This window comes from Lepidochelys olivacea (assembly GCF_965140295.1).
Source record: "Lepidochelys olivacea isolate rLepOli2 genome assembly, chromosome: 6".
NCBI classification, from domain to species: Eukaryota; Metazoa; Chordata; order Testudines; family Cheloniidae; genus Lepidochelys; species Lepidochelys olivacea.
In genome coordinates, this window is record NC_140416.1 from 116,383,365 (window position 1) to 116,409,260 (window position 25,896).

The window sequence follows — 25,896 nt, forward strand, 5'->3', positions numbered from 1 at the left end:
TTGTACTTGTAAGTTATGATGGGGGCAGTGGATTTACTGGCAGTCCCCTGGCTCCCTCCTCCCTGTTCCTGACCATGCCACCTGTCCCATTTTCTGTCCTGAGGCCCTGCATTGTAAAGAGGCTGGAGCAGGTATTTGCTGAAGAGAAAGGGAATAACACTCACCCTCTAGCTGCCTTTCCACTTTGCTAGGCCTTTCCTTGCCATTGTCTGTGATACCTACATTGTTCTGCTCTCCTCCTTGCCATTTATGGAGGAGGGAACATATGAGACTTAATTATAAGCAGGGCCACATTATGACATTCTGAGGCCCTAAACTATGTCAAGTGTAAGAGGCCCCATACCATAAAAAAATATAATATTTTCACAGAAAGGACACTGAATATATAAACACAAAAGCTTTATCTTTGTATATATACAAAGGTGAAGTTGTAAAAATAGAATAATAATCTAACTAAAACATGTCTTGCAATATGCCTGTTTGCAATTATAAAATAGTTTCAAATTAACAAATTTTCATCTATGATTTCTTAATTTGTAGATATAAAAACTTTATCTACATCAACACAAAAGCAGTTACAGTTACACAGACCAGCTTACTTAATGGAAGCAGTACAACCTGCAGTATGTCTGTTTGCACATCACATTAATTTTAACACTGAAATTTAAAACCTTTTCTTTCGTGATTTTTTGGAGAGCAAAGTCACTGATGTCCTCAAATGATAAGCTATGGAGTTTGTCACTTTTGATGCACAGAATGCTTAGGGCAGATAGCTTGTCTTGCAGCACTTTCTAGACAGACATATCTCTTTGTGTTCACTTCTCTATCCTCTGTCTCCCCCAGGACCACTAATTAATCTCGAGTAAACACCTCAGACACACAGAGTAACAACAAGCTATATGTGCAAAAGAGAGAGAATTTACCAGAAAAAAGACTGGTAATCTCTAGACAGGCATTGAGAAAGTGAGGAAAAACTAGCTTATATTCAAGCAAATATAATGAATATTATAGACTTTAATAGCCTATAAGTCATATATACACATAGTTTGAAATAACTTGGTCACCAAATACTGACAATATTTTGATATATATGTATATCTTCCTTCACTTCTCTCAAAACCCTCTATTTATCCTTTCGTCAGCACTCTGCTATTTACCATGAAGGTTCCCAAAACTGACGGAGGGAAGCCAACACAAATTTATCCTCCTCAAGATCCACTCAACCCAAGTCCGTAAGATGATCACCTACAAACTCAATTACGTGAAGTATGGATAGCGCATGAAGCAGAAAGTGGCGTACACACTAAAACACAATTGAAGAAAGAACACACTAACACATAAGAAAACTAAGGAAAACAGGAGTGAAGGCACTATATGACTGAGCGTGCTGGACCGCATAGGTGCCAACTTCATGGGTGCTCCAGGGCCGGGGAAAAATTATTGGGTGCTCTGCACCCACTGGCAGCCAAGCTCCCCTCATGCCCCCCCACCTCCTCCCACTCTCCTGAGTGTGCCGCGTCCGTGCTTCCCGCCCAGCGTAGCACACTCCGGGAGGGAGGGGGAGCAGCAGGAACGCGGTGCACGCAGGGGAAGAGGCGGGACTGGGGCAGGGATTTGGGGAAGGAGTTGAAATAGGGGCAGAGTTGGGGCGGGGACTTTGGGGAGTGGGTTGGAATGGGGGTGGGGCAGGGGTGGGAAGAGGCAGGGCAGGGGCGGGGCCTCATGGAAGAGGTGGCGTTCGGGTGGGGCCATGGACGGACAGGGGTCAAGCACCCAGGGGAAAGAGGGAAAGTCAGCGCTTACGCTGGACTGTAAACAAAGATGGTAGGCTTCCGGTTATTACCAGCTAAGGGGGACGCTATACATGACATCACTCCTAGGAGGAGTCCCCTACGACTAGGAGCGTGGCAGGGTGGCTTCACGACACGGCCACTTCCAACCTCACATTTTTCCTGATTTTATCGGCCGTGAGATTATTTATTTAAATAAGTTATGATGGCACAGTCAGAATTTTACCAGTAGCAGCTGGCTAATAAAACGCTGCTTTAGGAGACGGATAGCAGACTTACTCGTAGAAATACTAATTTTACAAGTGCAATCATAGTTTTTTTTCCCCTCAGCCCTGGCCTCCCACCTGTCAATAATGAACAATTAGTGAAGGGGTAGGATAAGGGCATTTGTGTAGCCAGATGTTTATATTTTTGTCATATTTGAATGAAAAGTCTATATTTAGAGAATATTATTTTTCCCATATCCCTTTGTTTATCAACCGATTTTGATAAAATTTGAAAAGGAGTCAGTTTTTTCTTTTTTAGAGGCCCCTCACTTTGCGAGGCCCTAAACTGTAACTTAGTTAGTTTATGCCTTAATCTGGCCTTGATTATGAGCCTTTATGCTTAGTCCTTAGTGCTCCATTAGTGGCCATCTCTCTCTCTCTCTGTTTTGCAAAGTCACTCTGAATTTACACAAGTGCAATGGAGATCAGACACTGACCCTTAGGCTGATCATGTATTCTAAGTACAGTTGGTTGGAAACCACTGATTTCCGCCTATCCTTCCCTTTGTCCCTCACTTCACCAATACAAGATGGTTCCCCCTATTATATTCTCCTGTGCTTGGTGCAGTACAGTTTCAAGTGACCCAAGTGATGGAGCTTCCACCACTTTCCCTGACAGACCATTCCTCAGTCTAACAGATCTCCCCATTTTGAATTTTTTTCTGGTATGCAGCTTAATTTTTCTCTTCTGTAATATGAAATGCTGTCTGACATTTAATAGCCTGGTTGGCTAATCTGTGAAAATCCTATTAATGGCATTTTGACTGACAACCTACCACTCACGTTTTGTCTAGCAAATCTACTTTGATTCGTTTTACTTCCCCTCATCTCTTTATTGTCAGAGTAAGCCTTAAAACTTGCTTATAGTTATATATACCATCTCCAATACTGCTTACTCCTGTCATTAGCAGAAACTTTTGGTTTACAATACAACCATTTCTGAATTCTCCTCCATCTTCCTACAGGTGAGCCAAGCCCTCAGCTGGTGTAGAATGTCTTGGTTCCATAGGCATCAGTGGAGCTAAGCCAGTTTACACCAGATGAGGATTGGACCCACGCATTTTCAGCGAGGTCTCCTTTGTTGTTAATTATCTGATGCTTTCCTTTAAAAGCAAAGTCCAAATACACTGGGAAGGCTGAGTGCCCATTTATGGGAAAAAGCAGCGAAGTCATAAGAGGTTTGTACAGAATAGTACCCTTGTCACCTACTGGGGAAAAGTGAGCTTGTTTGGCATCAAAGCCAGTCACTGAAAACACAGCCTCACCAGCAGCTGTGTTGGCGGCTGTCCTCAATTAGCTTAGTGTGGTCCCAAAAATAGAACACACCCTCTGTTCTGTTATATAATAAACCACTTGCTATTTGAAATGACAATATTTAATTTTCCTATTGTGGACTCTGGCAGCTTCCTGCATCACAGTCACACAGCAGAGGAGGTCAACTTGGAAATGGGAGAGCAATGTTTAGTTCATACCACTTGCTCCAACTTCCTACATGACCTATGAGTAATTAGATGACTCCCTCAATACCTCGCTCTCTCTGTATCTGGTTTAAAAACTAACATGGAGCCCAAGTGTCTGTATGCCTCCAGGAATAGTCGCTCTGCAGAACAGACTTCTGACCATCCTACAGTACACTGGATCCATAATAACAAGGTCCAGATGCCATCCTGCCAACACATTTATTATTCTCAAGTAAACAGAGTCCTCTGTCCAAACTCCAGGTGTACTTTCTACTTTCATTTTGCGAAGTTCAGGCCTTCAGCAAGTGCTGGTCAAGATCTGTTCTGTGCTGTAATCACTTCTGACCTTTTCCTCCCCTATCCCCACTGCAGTGGCATTATCAGCAACTGCTAATACAAACCACCCCTTTCTACAAAGCCAAGTGGATGTGGTAAGCAGTTAATTAAATATAACAATCACCTGCAGGCAAAATTATTACTAATTTGAAATATTTAATATATGGGAAGAGGGGAGAAATACCCACACAACTCATAAAAACTTTAGGACCTCACTAGGATTAAAAATATCTTTCAAAGACACCTGGAAAAAAGTAAGCTTTAGTTACTGAAATGGTTTTGAGTTGAAATTTGATTTTACAGAATTCCACAACCGCATAAACCCAGTTCTCTCTGAACCTTCCAAGCTGAGGGATAGTCTCCCAGCTGGAGTTTGTGAGCATAACTCCAAAGCCTGATTATCCAATTCTTTTCTTTCACTTTGAAGGACCAAAAGAGGGCTCTGAAGTGCTTTTATAAACCTCAATACAGCTCAAACCTTGTGGTGCAGAACCCATTACATCGTAATCCTGTATATACACTTCTAATAGCTTTTCTACCAGAGGGTTAAGCTAATTTTCCTATAGATCCATGGCTCCCTCTTCCATTCTTATACGGCTAAATGACATTTGCTCCCTTCTTAAAGTATGGATTATTTCTAGTCACTACAGAAACATTACAAATACTAGATCACTATCATCACCATACCTTGTAGCTTCTCCTAAATTGCCTCTATTTTTTTAATTATTTGAATAAATTCCTGTTGTTTTACACTAACAGAAATTGCTTATAATTCCCCAGTGTGGGGGTGGGGGGAAATGATGTAGAAGACATTAACCATATCCAGTAAATTCTCCCCCAAACTGTGTTTAGGGGACTCCTTTGTTTGTTTGGTGGCTTAAAGCCTGGTCTATTTATTTTATATATATATATATATATATATATATATAAACTGTTTCTAAAGATGCCTGCTGTGAAACACTGAAATGTTGTACAGTAAAAACCAAATGCAAAATATTATAAAACCTAAAAAAAGAACCAACCAGCCAAATACAATACATGGCCAGACAAAATCAAACATTCTGGCTCCAATACAAACCCAATAGGCATCAGGCAAACCACCCCACCCACAACGGGAACAGTTCCCAGCTAGTAAAAGGAATGTAGAAAACAAAAGGGCAAGGCGAGGGCCCGGAAAAGAATGGTCACAAACAGACTAGCTGAAACGTATGAGACTTGCTGCGTGTGTCCAAATACAGTCAGCATGGAACTCTGGCACACCTCTCCTGGGAGGGAATTACACAATAAACAAGGACCCTCCACCAACAAGGCCAGACTAATTCTTGTTGACCCTAGGGAGGTACAGAAAACTTTGCCAACTATAACTGATGGCCACAGAAGTGGCAAGAAGTGATCACTCAATTACTTAGGACCCAGATTGTGAGGGGCTTTATGTACTGGTGCTAAGAACCTCTATTGCATCCTTTGAGGTACCAGCAGCCAGTGGAGATTGCAGAGTGTGACATCATTTCCTTGCGCGTACTCTCAGAAGCTGGTGAGCAGCCTTGCACTGAAATTGTTGCAGACCTTAGAAGAATTTCCAGGGAAGCTCAGTTCGGAGTGCATTGTAGCATTCACAGCCAAGAGACTTGGTGGGACTTTACGGATAAACCAGAGATGGCCACAACCACCCTTTCACCCACATCTGGGGCATAGCCTGGTCTTGTGGCATCAGGTGAGGACTCAGGTAATCTGGGTTCAGTTCCCAGCTCCACCACCAATTCTCTGTATGACTCTGGCAAATCATTCATTCTCTCTGTGTCCCAGTTCACCATTTGTAAAACAGAGATAAAAATCCTTCCTTTGTCTGCCTTGTCTATGTGCAGTTTAAGCTCTTTAGGGCAGGGACTGTCTCTTATGTATATACAGTGCCTAGGACAATGGGGCCCAATCTCAGCTGGTAACTAATACATAAAATTAATAATAATCATAGTATTGTTGCAATTTGGCTTCCATGCTGAGAAAGTAGGTGACTCCAGGTCCCATCCCCCCCATGACTCTCATGTACTCTCTGCATACCAGACATGCACAAGCTGCTGACAAACTTCACAAACATGTATAATCTTTTCTAGAAATTCTGCTAATTCTTGCATATTTGAAAAAAATATATAGGTGTGTATGCACAAGAATGGCCAAGTTCACTTAAAAATGCAGAACTGGTTTGAAAAGGGATTATATACCAATAAAAATAAAATAATGCCATCTTCTTAATCGGCTTGTCAGCTTCCTGTGAGCATTCTGAGATCTATTTGTTCAGTTTTAATAAAATCAGTTTTTACAATTGCCACCCTAGCTCAAAGAGAATGCAGAGGAAATAGAATGAGTTAGAGCTGGAATATGAGAATGATCAGAGGCATGGAAAAGCTTCCTTCTGGAGAGAGATTTTAAAAGATTGGGCCTGTTTAGAGAGGAGGTGAATGAGAGGGGATGAGATATTGATATACTGAACACAGATTGGGTACTTCTTACCAATTTCACAACCCAACAACAAGGGGGCGTTCAATTAAAGTGAAAGCCAGCAAACTAACAAGAAGTATTATTTTCCCCTCCAATGTGTAAGTAGCGTGAAGGACTCATTGTCACAAGATATCACCAAGACCAAGAGTTTAGCAGGATGCAAAGAAGTATCGGACGTTTATATAGATAAACAGCATATCCTGAGATACAATAGTGAGTTTGGGTAGGGATATAAACCTTCAGCTGCAAGGCATAAGCCAACCTCTAACTGATGGGGGTCAGTAAGAAACTTTCCCCATGGGGGAACTGCCCATAACTGCCTACTGTAGAATTTCTTGAACCTTCCTCTGACAATTCTTGTGCTGGCCACTATTGAAACAGACTCACTATTCTGATCCAGTATGGCAGTTCCTAAGTTCCTGTTTGCCTAGCAGACCTCTTCTATCTCTGGGAAAGTGAGCTGGAGTCTACTCTAGCTCACGCTTCAACTGACTTACTAATGGATTGCAGGATTTTTATTCTTGATGATGTATGAGCCAGAAAGATCTCAACTTGACTTTCAAATTACAGGCTGAGTTTGTGGGGCCAGCAGTTGGGGGTGGGAACCCTCATCCTTTTCTTTATAAACTGATCAGATTTGGTCGAAAATCAAAGAGAGGCCAATGTTTTACTTTCACAGAGTCACTTTGTAGAGTAGACCCAGATGTTAAGTTCCTTGGCACCATCTGATTTGGATGCATTGGATATTTTTCTAGTTTCTTAATTGCTGATTCAGAAATATTTTCATTCCTTATATAAAAGTGTAATGCAAATGGATGGAGCAAGATTGAGTCTGTGCATCCAAACAACACATTGTAGAGTAGCACCTTTCCAAAGTATCCTGGATATCTATTACCTAGACTGTTTGGACAGACAATGTACCAAATGTTTCATTGCCTAGGGCCCTATACAGCCAACTTACTTTTTTTAGCTGAAAGCACTAATGTAGAAAGGCATTTGGGAATTAATTATTTAATTGGTACAAAGGTTCTGCTTCTCTTGCTCCTCAGCTGCCGTTATACATATGTTGCTCTGCAGAAAATTACAGGCTAAAATCCATCACACATTTTACACTGGTATACAGGGGCTCCACTCACATCAGTGAATTTACATCAGCGTAACTAATAGCAGAATTCAGCTCCAGGTTTTGAAAATGCTCTTTGAAACAAAGAGCAAAACCATCAGTTTGTCTCCCCACTGAAGCCCCTTTTTAATTCAGTCTATCCATTACTGATCACTCTTTTGACACAGCTATTGGAAGATTATTCCTTTTAAATAGTAAAACATTCATTAGTAACCCTGTTTGGTTGGGAAGTCAGAAATATGGATCAGTTCTCCTTAAAGTGTGCTCTCTGGATGCCTTTGTTGAAGATAGGGCAGCCAAAAGCATAGAAAAGTGTATGCCTGAAGCTGCACTTTGCACATTGATTTAGCTCATTTACCTCCAACTTCTCAGTTATTCTATACATCATAATCACCTGTTTTATTTAAAATGTTTTAATGATGACTGGTGTAGAAGTAAATATCCTTTGGGGCTGCCTCTGTAGTGGCTGGATGCAACTTTGTCACTATAAGAGCTAAAGAATCGGGCACTTCGTGTCTTACTAAAAAAATATGCGAAGTTTGGCTCTAGAAAAGAATTTATTTTTAATTTAAATAAATAAATAAATAAATAGCCTGAAGTATTGGGGTAAGACGATGTCAGGCCCCTCTATCATTATACCTCTGCCCAGTCCTAGTAACCTGGAATAAGTCTTGCAGGGCTGGATTGACTGCAGTAAAGTTGAAGTTGGTGGAGTTATGCTAGCAATTAATTTGTCCTCACCTGGCTTATATTATCAAACACAAAATACATTGTGCGTTTGATTTTTTTAATCTCCTCAAATGAAATAAATGGAACTGTAACACTGTGCTTTTATAAGATCCCAATAAATGAGGCTTGAAGGACAATATTACCCCAGGAAGATTCAGAAACAAGAACTTTTAATAACCATGGAAGCATGAAGTTCCTGAAGTGCCATCAAATTATATTGTGTATAACATGGGTGTCTGGGAACTGTAAACCTATCCATCTGTGTTCACCTATCCTGAGAGACAGATGACCCTCATTTTCTCCTGCAATGCTGCCATATGTCACTCATAACCGGCAGTTTTATGATTGTAAGAAGGGGAAAATATAATGCCAGCTTTTTTCTTGAAAAAAAGCCAACTTGAGAGTATTAGCAAAAGTTGAAATGATTCCATGTGAGGCAAAAGAGGGAAAGGACAAAAGCACCTCTTCAAATTAGATGGAGCAACGTTGGAGATGATTGAGGCATATGGACACCCACACAGTTTGCAAGAAAGAACTGAGAACCCCCAGACTTTAGCTTATTAAAGATGACCTTTCCCCTCTCTAAAATTTCAAAGCTGACGTTCCAAGTGCTGAACAGACTGTGTGCCATATGTAACATGACCTCGGCTCGGCTCTGCCAAAGCACTGATGGCATCACTAATGAGGGGTGAAAGGTCCTTTTCTTGCAGCTCTCTCAAAAACCCACCAACACTGTCTGTGTACTAAGGTCTCCCCCACCCCCAACCCCTTTTACAGGCTAATTTCATTTAATACAGAGCCTTACACAACACGTTTTTAAAAGAAATAATAATACAAGGCTGGCTGGCTTCTGACCACAGCTGGACTGCAATGTGCACAGTGCCAGAGTAAAGAAAATGTTTGTTTTGTCTCAGAATGCAAAGAGTGTGGGTCAACAGAGCCGTTTATGTAAATCTTGTCTCTCATTCATTCAGCAGCCACATGAACTGAAAGCTGTTTTGCTGTTTATAGAACGAGCAAACATTTTGCAGCAGCCAGGTTTGTGCGTATTTTTTATTTGTTTGTTTGTTTAACTTGATGAAGAAGGGACCGGGGAGGCTTTGCATATGTGCAAAACTGATCTGCTAATGCTGTTTGAACTCTAAAGATCAAATAAACCATGATCACACACCCACGATGCACGGGGGACCAGGGCTACCCCCACACACGATGCACGGGGGCCAGGACTACAGAGTGTGTTAGTACAAGATACAGCCATCCAAGGCTGAGCTGGGGAGATGTGTCCCTATATGGATGGGTTAGTGTAAATCTATGAGCATGAATCTGTTGCCGAGTGTGTAGGAAAGCAAACCTATGAAAGGGAAGTGGGTTGGGGACGGGAGGGAGGTAACTGGTGTCTGGGAAAGATGCCTTGACGTCTGATGTCTGTCTGTGGATAGTCAAATCATGCCTGCAGCCTTTCCAGGGGGGAGCTATCAAAGCCAGGGCAGCTGGGAGGGAGGCTACTCCCACTTACAGTTCCCCAGACTGGACAAATGGTCTTTTCTTTTTTTTTTCCAAACAGCATCAGCTGAAGGTTCAAGGCTGTTTCTGGGTCCTAAGTATGCCTTTGGAAGTGGGTCTCCAGACAGGTGGTTTCTGGGTCGGACAGTGGGAGCAGTTCCTGGTTCTTTAGTCTTCTCTGTTTATCATGCCCTAAAACGTCATCAAGTTCAAGAATCGTTATTAATCATTTCTCTGGGGCTCAGAGGGATTGTCAATGGACACCAGCTTTCGGAGTGTGCTGCCCCTGGAAGCCCGATCATCCAAACCATCCAATTCCCCTGGGAAACCTGTCCTGTGCGTCCATCTCCTTGTGCTTCCTAGGGCTGCGGATTTCTGGGGCTGGGGGCTGGAGATTCCCCGCTTCTAAAGGGGGGAGCGGGGATCTCTCAGCTGCTCTGGGGTTTGGCAGAAGGGGCTAATTAACTCGGATACTCGTCTTTAACCGACTTTTGAGAAGAAGTAAACACCGATGCAGACATAAAAAAACCCAGGCCGAGGGGAAAGCTGCAGAAGCGGGCAGGTTGTCTGACCACCAGCTCTTCGAGAGGAGGCCGACCGGCCACCGCTCCAGCCAGCGACTCCTTCCTTCAGTAAAAGAGCGCCCCCTCCCTCTCTCTCTTTTACTCTCTGTCCTATTCCTCTCTTTCTCCCCCTCCTCCTCTTTTCATCTCCTTCCTCCTGCACTCTTGCCCTCTCTCCCCCTGGCCAGATGCCGCCGCCACCGCCTCCTCTGCCCCTCCCCAGAGTTAGCCAGTTCTCCGAAATGCGGTGGCCCAGTTTGCACTCCCAGCGGACTGCAGCTCCAGGAGCCAGTCTGTGGTCCTCGGGTTCCTGGTCCAAAACACCACAACGACTAAAACCTCAACCCCGAGCAACAATCGAGAGAGCCGAACGGGGGCAGGAGGAAGCCGCATTGCTTGGAGCAGAACTGGCCCACGCCTCCCGAATTCCGGCTTTTCCCAGGGGGAAAAGAACCGGAATTAATTCCCCCGGGGGAGGTGGGGGGTTGCGAAAAAAATCCAGTTTGTCCATCAGTCCCAGCTTCCGCCTCCAGTCCCAAATTCTAACCCCATAATGACCATCGGCTGAATGTTGAGCAATAATTTCAAGGACCTTCCTTTAGGTGCCGGCCAGGGTTTAGATATATTGCCCACATCTGATTTCATTTCTGTCTAACCAAGCAAGGGGGGCAAAAAACCCACAACAAACTTGTTCAAAGCCTGGCTGGGGAACAGCTATCTTTGGGCGGGTTTTAAAAATGTGAACGGGGCCCTATATCCAGCCCGAACTCCTTCATAGGTGGGAGGTTTTCTTCGTCGCCATAAGAGCTAGAAACTGAATCTCTCTTTAATAATATGCAAGATGAAATTCGGCAAAGACTGATAGGGGCGGGAGAGTAAGGCCTGTATGAGGCGCCACCGGATACCAGCAGAGCCTGGTATCCACTTCCAGAAATGCTAAACTTCAGAAAATGCCCCTCCAGATCAAAGAGCCACAGAGTTTGGAGCAAAGGGGCTGAATGTGACCAGGGTTCCTGTATTTACCCTGCACTGGGCTCTGCCCTCAATCAGAAAATCCCTGGAGTCACACATCAGCTATCTTCACAGACAGCTGCTTTCGCTTTTTAATACGTTATTTCATTAAAATCTTCTCAAACTAGACAAATCTCAAAAAAAGGTTAGTAAGTAGCTCTGGGTAACACAGCTCCCAATCCTAATAAACATGACCCGTGCCCAGCGTCATTTCAACAGATAGCAAACAGCAAGAGGCTGCTTGTTTTAGAAATACTCACCCATCAGGACTTTTGGGATGAATTTACAATTATGGGCCAGATCTCCCACGGCCATTCGTTACTCAGGCAAACTTCCCATTAGCTTCCCTGGGAGTTTCCCCGATGAGTAATGGAGAGCAGGATTGGGCCCTGTTTCTTTCCTAAATTCAGAGTCTGAGAAACTATTGCACACACACACACGTGGTTTTACAGGGTTTCTGGCTGAGCTGCTTGCTTATGGTGGGCTGTTTAACTTTGTTTTTAGAGTTCCAAATATTTCTTTAAAACGATGGATAAACAGGATGGGACTCCATACCAAACAGGTCAGCGAGAGGGCAGAGGGTGCTGCTGATATGCCTGTCTTCCAAATTCAGCTAAACTATTCTTATGCCAAAGGCTACATAGTCTCTGGGGGGTTAAAACTCTTGTAGGACCTGGTACACTATCTGTGTGTATATCTCTACATGCGTGCACTGTACGTTTTATATCCATCCGCCTATGCTCTTATTAAATATGGTATACCCAGGAAAACAGGTTTTTTAATTAATTATTTTATTTATGTTGATTGTATGCTGCTGTATTATGGGGTGGAGGATATATACACATAAATACTCTCAGTGAGCCTATTCGACAATACTTGTTTTGTGGATTTACTGGCGAGTGGGAAGCTGGTGTGTAAGAACCGAACCACCGAGCCACCTAGAACTCGAACTAAAGGATCAGTGAAAGAGCAGATCTACTGCCCAATTTGTCTGCAGCGCTTTCCAGCCTAATTCAAGATGCATTATCTTATTTAAAAGGGGCTATGGCAAGAAGTTGCAATTATCATTGTCTCGGGTTACGGCAAATTCCATTATGCTGAGAAATGGGAGGAAAACAATGCCGTGAAAATGCGAATTGTCCTGCTAATAATGCGCGGAGTGCGTGAATGCAGCTTGTTCTCTGTCTGCGAGCAAGAGCACCGGGCAGCTTCCAGTCCTTTTTAATGCTCGAGGCTAATCTTGATAAATGATGGGAATTAATTTCCTAGCTAGAGCACCAGTTTCATCCACATCGTCGGGTCTGAGCTGCTTGGATGCCAAGTGAAATGCAGAGGACGCCCCTAGAAGGGCAAGGTGGTGCGAAGGTTTCTCTCCGGTGGGAAAAGCTCATGAAAACTGAAAGACACTCGGCAACCTGAGGGCGGATAAATCCGGTGGGTGCGGACACCATCCTGTTGCACAAAATGTCACAGACACACAAGACCTGGTTGTATGGGAAGCTGAAATGCTCAATACCCAAACAATGGGAAAATTCGGTAGCTATCAGTGCAGAAAAGGAGTTAAATGATGTTGTTGTCCTTTGATTTAAGAAGCTGCTCATCCAATTCAGTTTCAGATTATCCCGGGGCAGACATATTCTCTCTCTCTCTCTCTCTCTCTCTCTCTCTCTCTCTCTCTCTCTCTCTCTCTCTCTCTCTCAACCAGCCCCAACATCTTGAAGCAATCAGCAGCTGAGAAGGGACTCGTCCCCCTGGCATCTCAGGTTAAAGAAGGAGGTCCAGGAAAATGTGGTAGAGCCATTACAAGAAACCTGAGATGCATTCATCAGGGACTCCAATTGCCATCGCATTAGGATTGATTAGAGACCAGCCAGTACCGTAATGACCCGGAAAGAGGGGCATCCAGGGATTATTAATATAGACATTTTTCTAAAAGGGGAATCCATATTACCAGGATGACTATTTGTGTGCAAATTCACCTGCGCAAAACAGGTAGTTGGTGAGCCGCACAAATTGTACCTCTAACTTCAGCTAAAAAAAGAAGCCCCATGAAAATATACCTGAAGGTGTAAAACCCTGGACTCCTTCTATGTGGTAAAGACAGAGGTCACAACGAAATAATGGACTATCTCCCAGCCTTGATCATGTAGGACTCTTGTGGGCGGTCTCTGAGCGAGCAGGACATCAGGCCTATGAATATAACGCCTCCCTGAAAGTTACTAAAAAAACCGGTGCTCTGGGGGGATGGGAGAATTTTTAAAAGTCCCCATTTCCTCACTGGTGCTTGTGTTTGACCCGGCTGTCGGGGGTTTTGGCTGCTTTGCCGAACAGTCTGAACCGCACACAGACCCTAAATATTGTAAAGATTTATTTATTTTTGGTTTAAATCTCCGTTTTAAAATTAAAACTGAATCCCCCCCCACGATATTGATTAATGCAAAAAGCAGAACAAGCGAGGGATTCCAAAGAGAGCTGTACAAACAGCGATGGTCAGTCTGCTTCTTAGCGCTGTGCGCCAAAACAAATCAGCCCCTCATGGTCTCGGTTTAAATGCAGCTCACTGGATAATTAACTCCATCTTTCCAGCCCAACTTAACTGTTTATTTAGTGTCACCCTGTATTACCATCACTAGCACTTTCCTCTGAACAGGAGGAGCTGGAGGCTTTCACCTCCAAAAAGGAAATTCTTCTTAGCTTAGACAGATTCAGCATCCAGGATGTACATTAGTGCAAAAGAAAAGGGGGTGGGGGGGGGGACCTTTGATTGAGAACTCGGGAGAGAGAAAAAAGGCGAGGGGAGGATGCAAAGAAAAACATATACAAACGTTGTCAGCCAGACTAACGAAGAAAACGCGTGATCACCTCTAATCCTTTGAAAAATGTTCCGGTAACTATACAAAGAAAGAGCCCTTTGTATACAACTATATCTTATGTGAATCATGTCAAACGCTGGTCTTTTGGGGGTGGTTGGGGGCGCTTGAGAAAGGCTGTCCCCCCATTCATTCTAACATCTCTTGCTTTTCTGATCTGTTCTTTGGAGGTCCAAGTGCAGCTGGGGAACTTCCAGCGTTCCCCCAATGCTTTGTATTTTCTTTGTCTGAACATTTCCAATCCAGGCGTTCAGAACCAACACGCGCCCCGCAGAACTTTGTTTTCCTTTGCTTTTGTTGCAAACCCCAGGCACAATTGTCATAAAGCATCATACATCTGCACACACGCACCCCCTCGCTCCTTGCACTGCAACTTAAAGCCAAGGAAGAAGAATCCCAACAGCCCCTTTTCCACGTTTCAAACTCCTACAAACTTCTGTCTTCAAACTACTCCTGATTGTTTTTCCTTGTGCTTGGGCGCTAATGCCACGAAGCGCATCCAGGACAAAGGGAGGCGATATTTTCTGAAAGATAGACAAACCGGACAGATTTAAGAAGCCGCTCCCTTGCCCTGCCCTTCCCAAGATGCCTGCTGACACCAACTTTGTTTTTACAGGTGTCTTGGGGCAATTACTAACAAGTAATTAAAGGTTCCATTGGTTTCCAGGCATCTTGGGCCAAGGCTTCTATAGATAACAGCAAGTAATATGGAAAGAGTTCTGTCCTTTTTAATTTATTAAAAAAAAAAAAAAAGAAAATACAAATCCTTATTGTTTAGAAATAAGCCAAGGAAACTGGCTGTCTCCCCTGTGCCTTGCAGCTGGGAAGGAGGGCTGCAGAGATCCGGTATCACGTTGCAGATTCTCACTAAAGATAACGAAATGTGATCTATTTTTCAGAACAGCAAGTGGATGGGAAAGAAACCCCTTACAACACAAAACTCATTTGCTAATGGCCTGGTTTTGTATTTCTCCATCTCAAGGTTCGGAAATCGCCCGACTTGTGTTACTGCACTTCCAGTTCGCCCAGTCGAAAGAGCATATTCGAGTCTCAGCAGCAGGCTGGCTCCCCAGAATTCGGCGGCTCTGCTTGTTAGTTGTTATTGTTTTAATCTTATTGGCGCAGAGACTTGACGGAGCTGGGAGGTTTCTCATCAAATCAAGAACACATCCGCAGATGTGCATCATATCCGTGGCCCTTTTAATTTCACACTCATAAACTGTCGGAGTCCATCCATAAATAAAAAACGGACCCAAGCGCTTCCCAAACCGCGGTGATATGCGTGGCGCAGTTGCGTGCGATCTGCTTAATTTTGCAATGTATCCGAGTAACCCTGCGGATAGCTATAGCATGAATATCTCATTATGGAAGAGCACAAAATAATGGCCTGTTTAATATTAAACCTGTAAAGACATTTGATTTAAAGGCCTGATGAAAATGTTGCAGAGGTCCCTTCCTCGCTTGTCTTTGCTTTTGAGAGGAAAAGACTGCAGTCAAAGGCGTGGTCAATTATCCTTTACAACGATTTTTAAATGAAATATTTTGATTAACATGAGCTACATTTTATTTCGAGGGGAAATGAAGGCTGTGATCTGGGATTTGAAATGTTGCTCGTTTTCTTTCTGCAAGGAGGGGGGGGGGCGGACTATGAAACCTACACTCTGTTTTGTTGTTATTTGGTTATTGACATCAAATGGTTTTGCTGGAACAATAAAACCCTTTCTGTGTGATTTTAAAAGGAGAAGTCGGTTAGTGTGGCTTTTAAATTCATGTCATTTTACCTCTTTTAGTGGTTTAAAGTGAACGGTTTCCATTTTGGGAAAATCCGTCCCAGCCAATAATTAACATTCATAATAACTGGTTCTCTTATGCGGGATTGAAATAGTAGGCAGTACCCGCGTGAACAAGGCACTGTCCCCCCCTTGGTATGGGATTTTTGATTACATGGAAGAATAACCATTTTGGAATAGGAAAGGAAGGTTCTGGCGAAGCACTGGCCGCATCCGAAGAATTTGCTTATTCTTAACAATTGTGGTGTTTATTTGGTCAGACTTTAAACGATACACAGCAGAGGCAGGCGGAGGAGAACAGAGTATCGTCTTCAGATGGGAAGTATCTCCACCAGGTATAAATTTCCGTCTCTCTGCTCACTAAGTTTGTCAGATCCCTACTCCTTGAAAAAATTACAACTTATTTCCTCATTTAAAAATATTAGCCAAAAAAAAAAATCACTTAGCAAACTCGCGTTTGAACATGCAATTTCTATTCCAGGAGACAATCACTGGAAGTTGCAAGATCATAGATTATAATTCTGCGCACTTGCTCTAGACTTTAGGGTATTAGTTGATTTTAGAGCTGGGTTTAAGACTCCGTTCCGGTCCCCACACAGCTGCCTTGTCAATAAGGATCTGTTCCAAGTAGAGACATTCCTTCTGGCAGGACATTGCAGCTCTTTAAGACTTCATCTGAAACATCATAAGTACTAAAATAAAATGGCAAGGGAAAATTACCAGACACATGGTCATGGGATATAGAAGTGCCCTGACGACTCCAGTGTAGTAAGTAAATCCATTGTACAGACAGTGGGGGCAGTGACTTATTTTAAATAGCTCACACAGCCATTATATATATTTAAAAAAATAATCTAGGCATACGTAAGTATCAAAGTCCGCCTTCAGCGTGTTTCATTGTAGATGAGAACCCTGACTTCGGAAATGCCCAGTGTATTGCGTTCACACACACGCATATCTCGCTATGAGCTTTTAGAGTATATATTTTTTCTCTATAAGACCTCGAAAACCAACGATTTGTGGAAAACACGAAAGTTGTTGGCATTTAAGCAGAGGCAAATGTGCCATTCCAAATGGCAGGGAGTACGGAACTGCGGGCATCAGTGTATACAAACAATAAAGCCGGTGTCACTACACTCTCATTTCTGTGTCAGCCACAGACGTTCCGCACTTAACTTTAAGCGTCTAAAATCAAATAAATCCAAATGTATTTCGTGAGGAGAAACGGGTTTTTAAGAGCATCGCGATTGTGATTAGCACCCACTAAGTGAACTCATTCTTAAATCAAAAGCATTCTGAAGGGTACTTAAAATTCTGTTTTCTGCTTATCTAATCAAAGATAAATACAGTCATAAAGACACTCGCTTCCCACCATTCGGCTTTCCTTATCTCTGCTTATTGTTCTTATCGCCTACCCTGTTCCCTGCTACTGACAATAGATTATCTTTGTTTAGGGAGGCTAATTGTTTTCAGAATCTTTTTTAAATAATACCTGCTTTTGAACAAGGTGTGCAAATGAGGATTAGGATAATTAAAGCGCCGTTTGTTTGTGTCAAATACTCTGCATGCACACACACACAAAAGAAAATGAATATTGCACAAACACCTTTCATTTCTACTAAACTTGGGGACACACGTTCATTACTCCACTCCGAAGGCACAACAACAGAAAGTGATGCTTCTTTACTTCTTCTTCTACAGCATCCTATACTGGGGAGCTAGGTCCAAATCACAACTACCCAGTGTTAGATGGATGATTGTATTTGACTAATTCGAACTCAGATCTGCTTCAGTCTAAACGCTTTGCCCCTCTCCCTCCACCCCCCTAAAATAAGCAGCACTTTCAGTTTTGCCAGTGCCAGTTTGCAAAGCAATTCATGGCGAAGACACTTTGAATGAGGGCCTTGGAAATGCTTCCAGCCTCCCCCCCGCCCCCCCTTCACACACAACCACCTCTCACCCTCCTGTCCTCCAACCCAAAGTTATGGCTCTCCTTTATTATTTATCATGCTCCATAAGCTATTCATCAAGCCGTTATTTATTCATTCCCAACATTAAGGTAATTAAATATGAGCTCACATGGAAGGAGCCGAGCTGAGAGGGACCAGGAGGTGGGGGAGGGGACGTTTTTAAGGGCTGTAATAATTGATTTGTGCAGAGATGAGCCCCCGCTCCCCTTAGGTGACACTTGAGACGGGGCTCATGTTGCAGGGCCCTGACGTGTCTCCCCTCCCGGGACGGCGCGCGGCTCCCCTCCCGGGCTCTCTCCCACACGCTCAGCCACTCACTCATCAGACCCCAGCCGCGGCAGCAGCTCGGCTCGCGGGCCCGGCCTCCCCGGCTCAGCCCTGCTGCCTTGCAGGCCGCGCGCCTCTGGCGGAGCCTCCGATAGGCGCGCGGGGGCGTCCAATCAGCGCGGCCCGGCCGCTGGGGCGCTTTAAGCCTGGCTGCGGCGGACGAGCCACAAAGTTCCCCCAGCAACAACCCGAGCATCCCACCCCGCGCTCGCGCCCAGGCCGGGGCTCCGCGCGCCCCCCGCCGCTCCGCCGCCGCCGCCGCCGCACCTGGGAGCGCCCGGCCTCGCGCCGGCCTCTCACCTGGCCGCTCGGGCGGGAGCCGTCCCGCCGCCTCCTCTCCGCAGCCGGGACCTTCGGCCGAGCCATGTCCATGCTGCCGTCCTTCGGCTTCACGCAGGAGCAAGTGGCCTGCGTGTGCGAGGTGCTGCAGCAAGGGGGGAACCTGGAGCGGCTGGGCCGGTTCCTCTGGTCCCTGCCGGCCTGCGACCACCTGCACAAGAACGAGAGCGTCCTCAAAGCCAAGGCGGTGGTGGCCTTTCACCGGGGCAACTTCCGCGAGCTCTACAAGATCCTGGAGAGCCACCAGTTCTCGCCCCACAACCACCCCAAGCTGCAGCAGCTCTGGCTCAAGGCGCACTACGTGGAAGCCGAGAAGCTGCGGGGCAGACCCCTGGGCGCCGTGGGCAAGTACCGGGTGCGCCGAAAATTCCCCCTGCCCCGGACCATCTGGGACGGCGAGGAGACCAGCTACTGCTTCAAGGAGAAGTCCCGGGGCGTGCTGCGGGAGTGGTACGCGCACAACCCCTACCCCTCGCCCCGGGAGAAAAGGGAGCTGGCCGAGGCCACCGGCCTCACCACCACCCAGGTCAGCAACTGGTTTAAAAACCGGAGGCAGCGGGACAGAGCAGCAGAGGCGAAGGAAAGGTACTTGCCCCTGCGTTTTCTCTCTTTTTACTCCCCTGCCGTGCGCTTTGTAGGGCGGCTTGGGGGCTGCGTGGATCTGTCCGTGGGGCGGGGGGGGGGAGCCGGCCGTAAAGCTCCTGCACTTGGATGTAGCTGATGAACAAGAATTAGTCGCGGGGTTTTTGGGGGTGTGGGGGAGGGGGGTGTGTGTTTGTTTCAGCCCGCTTTTAGCGCGAGCGACGAGCCGGAATCGTGATCCCCACTGGGGTCTCTGTCCCGCCCCGGCACCCCGCAAAGCTCCGGGGTGCGGTGGGGGGTTGTTTTTACGGCGGCAGGGCACACCAAATGGGAAAGGGTAGCCAGTAGCTCCCGCAGAGGGAAAGGTGATTCCCGCATCTGGCTGAGGCTCTGCCCGGCGGTGCTTTAGGGGATATTGTGCCTCTGGCATTGAGAGCAATGCTCGGGGAAGAATAAACATCGGCTAGGCTGCGCGCTAACCCGCCAGATCACTCCCTTGGAGTCACTTTTTAAAAGCAAAAGCTGGGTTTCATTTCCCCCTTGAAAGTGCGGGCAGGAGAAAAACGGGTTGGGTATTTTTCGCGCAGAAGGCTGGAACGCGATTTTTATAAGGCAATGAGATACGCTCTGAAAAGTCTTCGCTCTTCCTCCCCGCATCCGGACCTATTCGGCTGCTCCCCATCCCCACCTGCCTAACGCCAAGGGTTAAATCCACTTCTAGCTGACTTCTGGAGACAGCTTTGTCACTCTTGCCTTTTGTTTCATCCCTTACCGCCTGAGCGGGGGAATGGGACTCAGGGAACTTTGTGGCAGGCAGAACAGCCAGGGAAGTAAATAAATAAGAAGCTAGGCATTAAGGAGAAAGCGTTTGATTCCCTGCCTTTTATTCACCCCCTCGTCTCTCGGGCCTTGGGGTTGCACTTCCCTCTGGCAGGGCTGCACTGTGGCAGGGGAGTGCAGCCTGGGGTCCGGAAGAGAACGAGAAATCTGAGAGGCTGTAGCCGAGAGTTTATGAAATTAACCAGGAGTGAGTCAGGGCTGAGACACTTTCAACCGCACACATAGATCGGGGGGTAATAGAAGCGTGAGGACCGCCTTGGGTGGGAAGGGGGTAACTAACCCCTGTGTGAATCGGCTCGGAACCACGTCTGCAGTTCGAGCCGGATTTCAATTCCAGCAATGAGCGTGTTATGAAACCAGGCCTCTGGCTCCCTCCCTTCGAGCACAAGGAAACTGGGCACAATGTGTCCTGCTCCCGCACTAATCTCGCTACCTGCCTGCTTGGTTAAATCCCAACTCCCCGTTAGGACCCACGGGTTTAGAAGGCTTTCTAAATATTTGACCAGCCACGCAAAGGGCAGTTTTTAATTTTAAAAAGCCCTTGTCCTCACCTAAGTGAACGTGCACATCAGTGACATGAGGTCGTGCAGCTGTCTAAATAGGCCCAACACGGCAGCTCCCGCGATGAATCCGGATTAAAATAGCAAACGCTCTTCATGGTGTTTTTGAATATCGGTGTGGAGTTTTATTTATTTATTTGTAAATAAAACGTTTTCTTCAAAACAGCTGTTTGTTGCGAGGTGACGCCCGCACAGTGAGACACGTTCGTTGAATAGAGGGGGTTTGATTTAAAGTTTCTCTGTAGTTTGGGTAACGCGCTACACTGATGCATTGAGGATGAGTTGCTAGTTTCCCTCGAGGCATTCGCGAGGGAGAACGCCGAAAGAAATGGCGCATCCACTGCTTTTTTCATGCCTCTTTGGAGCAGAATACAAATTGAGTCTCGCTTTAAGTTGATGAGCTGCCTCCTTGTCCCTGCTTTGTAACAAACTGGATGCATTCTCTTTTTCTTAGGGAGAACACTGAAAACAACAACACGTCCACCAACAAAAGCAACCAGCTCTCTCCCCTGGATGGGGGCAAACCGCTTATGTCCAGCTCCGAAGAAGAATTCTCCCCCCCACAAAGTCCAGATCAGAACTCAGTCCTTCTATTACAGGGAAACCTCAGCCATGCCAGGAGCTCCAACTATTCCCTGAGCGGCTTAACTGCCTCTCAGACCAGCCACAGCCTTCAGGACTCCCTGCTAGGACCCCTCACCTCGAGCTTGGTAGACCTCGGGTCCTAAAACAGGAGCAAGCTGCCGTTACAGCAATGGAAACGGAGGTTTACCTCGGCGATAAGACACTCGATTGTAAATAGAGGACCGGACACGATTTTACAGCTTATCTGGTGATTCTTAACACGACTTACAACTCTCTTTTAAAACGCTCCCAAGGAGTCCCCTCTCCTCTCCTATCTAACACGCTTACAGCTTTCCCATTATTCTTCTCCAAGCAGCCAAAGGCAGAACACGGCGGTTCCCTGTGATTTTCTCTCACGATGTCCCTTCGAATTCAATTACATGTTACCAGGAATGACAAAATAACTGGATTTGAGTCAATTCGAAACAAAGTGCGGAAGATCCAGTCTGTCACCTACAGGGCGGGGGGGGGGGAAGAGATCGATGAAAAGTCTTTCTGTAGTTGGGGAAATTTATTCTCATTTGAATTCTTAAGAACTAAGAGGGCGATAATCTACAAGGCCTTTTATTTGGGAGGGAGGTGGGAGGGGAAGTTAAGTTTACATTGTTCACATTTCGTGTTAACAAAAGATTTCGGTGTAGATTAAATTTTAAAAGATGCAGTATTAGAATAAAAACCAGTGCCTATGTCTTAAAGCAGATATACGAGGCAATTAGCTAGAGGAACTTCAATGACCATTAATAGAGCAAACATTCTTGTCTTTTTTTTTTTTTTTGTGGTGAACTTTCGAAATGCATCAATGTGACTTAAACTAAAAATAAAAAATAATAATAATAACTACGGCTTCCTCGGAACAATATTTCTTATTATACCCTGACAACTTTCATGTCAATATGGCATACTCTTGTTAGCTTGCCCCTTGCCCTCACGCCATAGTTTGTCTTGCAAAAGGATGCAGAGCTGGAAGCTGGAGTATTTGTTACCAAAATTAGCATGTGCTTTCAGGTTTTTCTTTTCTATTGTACCTAAACAAGCCTAAATTAAATAACAATAATTAATAGAATACAAAGAGTATGATTTTCTTTGAAAAGGTGAGTTCTGTCTTCTTATTTCAGAATAGTTCTGTTTTCATTTCAAATGGTTTAACTATTTCCTTTGCTGAGGGTTATTTTTGGCAGAAAAACAAGACAACAGGGCTATCTCAAAGAACTAGGTTGGTCCCACGCTGAATAACTGCTTTTTAAAAAAAGATTTGTTCAATGTTTATTTTTTAGAAGCATTGTTTATCCACTAGCTGTTTTCAGACACGTTCATCGTTATCTCGATCCTTCAGGGTTAACAGTCTTGCTGACAAGAGCATGGGGAAAGGACTGCACTGCATTTAATCGTAAGAAAAGGAAAACAATAAAAATAACCCCTTACGCTATTCGCTTGTATTGGAATGCAGACTGGATGCGTGGGGAACCTCTTGCTGCCAGATAAAGGGCAGAATTATTAATAGCAATAAATTTGGGGTGGTATTACAGGATAAACCTCTTGTAGGTTCTGAATTCAGCTTAAAAATTAGCAGGCTAAATGAACTATTAATTAAAAACCAACATGCGAGGCTCGCTTGTGCTGCTCAGGGAGGCCAGGGAGTTTCTCCCAGTGAAAGGCGTATCCTTCACAAGCTCAGCTTTCCATTCCCGGCGAATTTGTCTCCCTTTGAGCTAAAATGTTCTGCGTTTATCCAGGAAGGGCCCGCTCCTGCAGTTCGGAGCCGTCCCACTCAAACCAATGAGAGTTTTGCCCGAGATGCGGACCCTTTATAGAGCAGTTTGGCCTGAGTAAGGAAGCCAGGATCGGGCACTTCCCGGAACCGGAGCAATGCCAGGCAGAAGCCGGGCTGTTGCGGTTCAGTCAGTGAGTGGCAACACGGGCCCTCAGGCTGCTGACGGGAAAGCGCCGCATTTCCTGTGCTGGGCGTTTGAATCCCCATTTTTCTCTGGCTCTCTAGCCCTTCCTCTGTTCACTTGGGTTTAGCACTAATGATCCCAACCTCCCCTGTTAGTGTTTTGGATCATTAAGTATGTGTTTATTTAAGTCACTGCAGTGTTTACTCTCCAGGTCTTGGGCCATGGAGAAATGTCACCCTCTGCAGGAAGGTCTTTTCAGGAGGGATCTCTCCGCATTCTTCACATTCACTCCAAAAAAACAAACAGGCTGCCTAAAGATAGCTCCCAATGACCCAGACAGCGCTTCAAAGCTCCCTGCGGAAATCTCCCCTGCAAACCAGGAAGGACAACTCACTTCCATTTCTGACACAGCTCCCTCCGGCCCGCTGCTTTAGGGCCAGATTCTGCTCGTGGTTAGCACCGGTGTAAATGCCCAACCGGATGCAATTATACTCCGGTTTGACATCGCAGTGCAGAACGTAGCCCTTCGATTTAGCAAGCTATATTGCGAAGCTAGTGGGGCTGGTTTTTTTGTTGTTTTTTTTTTTTTGCACCTCAGTACAAACCACTACAACCCTCCATGGTGCCCTGGTCCTGTAAACTGCAGTGTAGAATCAGATCACATTGAAATGGCACGGATATTGGAAAAACTACGGCGATTCTTGCTTCTAAACCCAACCAGACAGCTTTGCGCCGCAGCCCTACGCTTGATGCAAGCGCCTCGGTGCACACAGCCAATGATCAATCTGACGCCTTTCCCAGGGTCTAGTTGCCAGCCAACTCTGGCCTGCTGAAATTCACAGCGAAGAGAAAACCCTTGGACCTACTGCCGCCTTCTCTTTCAGAGAACAGGCTGTTAACATAGTGCCCTTTTAGCGAGAGAAAAGTCCTGGACAAGGCTGAAACGGATTAGCTACAAGGGCTGCACTTCACATCTCCATTTCTCATTTCGAATATTTTTGTTCAACGCTGTCTGCTTATAGGATAGTGTAGAACCATAACGATGACTATAATAAGCAATAATTATTCGATGGTCATTTATGGAAACATCGCAGCCACCTTTGCAAAGTAAAACTTAGTGGGGGGAAATAAAGGAAAACAAACAGCAAATCAATAACTAGAGGAGCCATCCTCACCTACGCTTCTCGCTCGACCGACAATCAGCAGCTGAAGGCCTACCCAAATCTGCCAAAGAAACGGGTCAACACTTTCCGATTTCCCTTCATAAAGTGCCCCGTTCCGCTATTCCCAGTGCAGACCCAACAGCGGTTTATTGGAATATGCTCCAAGTGACTGGAAGCGCTCCCGTGTCTGATTTGACAGTCAGGGCCCAGCAGGTTTGTGGAGCTTGGCCGGGGACAGGCGCCTAGCTCCAGGGGTCCAGTTTTAGAGGGACGTGTGCTTCACCCAGTTCATATGACCCATCAACACTGGGCTCAGTTTGGAAGGAGGCAGAGCTGAGCGAAAGGAAGGTCAGAGCAGACCGAAAAGTGCACACGAGCATGTATGTATGCGCGGGAGTCGACCCTGTGCCTTTAAGCAAGACGTGAATTCTGGGCAGGGGTTTGTGTGTGACACACAGAGAGCTGTGTTGGAGGACATAGCTGGGACGACCAGCCCATTTGCTCATCGGCCGATGACGATGCATTTGTAGTGATTTGGGGCGCGATGCTGATTTCAGAGACACCTGCCCTAATGTGCAGTAACTCCCCTGAAATCCGCGCAACCCACACCAGCCCCTGGCCCTTTACACGATAAACACCCAGTTAGGCCTGTACCGAAACGCAATTGGAGAGAAAACCTGGATTTGTGCTGGAAATGGCCCAACTTGATTATCACACACATTGTAAGGAGAGTGATGACTTTAGATAAGCTATTACCAGCAGGAGAGTGGGGTAGGGGGAGGTATTTTTTCATGCTTTGTGGGTATAAAAAGATCTTCTACACTTTCCATAGTATGCATCCCATGAAGTGAGCTGTAGCTCAGGAAAGCTCATGCTCAAATAAATTGGTTAGTCTCTAAGGTGCCACAAGTCCTCCTTTTCTTTTTGTAACTGGAGCGGTTCTCAGTTGCAGTTAGAGGATTTATGCAAGAGCTAGGCCGCTTTTCAGCTTACAAAATCCGCAGCAACGCTGCTGCTGGAGAAGAGACGCCCCCCTCTTCCTTCCAGGGAAACAGCTGTTGGAAGCCGGGGTGCGCCTGTCCTTGGTACCCCAGCCTACCACCCCTCCCCTCCCCACCTCCCCAGCCCATCTCGGTTACTGCTGGCTGCTCTGCCTTGCAGGGAGCTGGTAGCGCTGCCGGCACGGGGCCTGGTGGTGGCACAGGGAGGAGGACTGTCGGGTTTCACTGCGGACACAGAGAGATGGGGCGGTTTGTACTGTCGCTTAATTTGGACTCAGCCAAAGCCTGCCAGCCTGGCGGAGGCAGAGCTCCCGGTGAAGTCGGGAGACACCGCTGCAGGGGTTCCCCTTTAATTCCAATTGCCTGGATCGGACCAGGATTTTCCCACCCTTCCCCTCTGCTGCCCGGGGCTTGGCGGTGGGACCTTGCAACGCGCGTTGCTCCTAGACCTTAGGCGCCTTCGCCCTGGCCGGGGAGCTCAGGAGGGGGCTAACAGCATGTGCGGGGGGCGCCCCTCCCTTTGACTTCACTACCTCGGGTTGCAGCCCTCCGACCGGCTGCCCCTTCTCCTCCACTGGGAGCTGCCGCCGGGGATCAGCTTTGCGCTGTCCGTGACTGCGTGTGGCCAGGCTGGGCGAGTCCAGAGGACGGTTCCGCTG

General features: G+C 46.0%; 1 protein-coding gene across 1 annotated transcript; it reads left to right on the top strand.

Moving 5' to 3' along the window:
* The first annotated feature begins 18,271 nt into the window (after window positions 1-18,271).
* On the top strand, window positions 18,272-22,145 carry LOC311523009 (homeobox protein SIX1). The gene is made up of 2 exons (XM_084632665.1): window positions 18,272-19,157; window positions 21,009-22,145. The coding sequence occupies exons 1-2, from the start codon at window positions 18,598-18,600 to the stop codon at window positions 21,280-21,282; spliced, it is 834 nt and encodes a 277-aa protein (XP_084488791.1). The 5' UTR covers window positions 18,272-18,597; the 3' UTR covers window positions 21,283-22,145.
* Window positions 22,146-25,896: the final 3,751 nt, after the last annotated feature.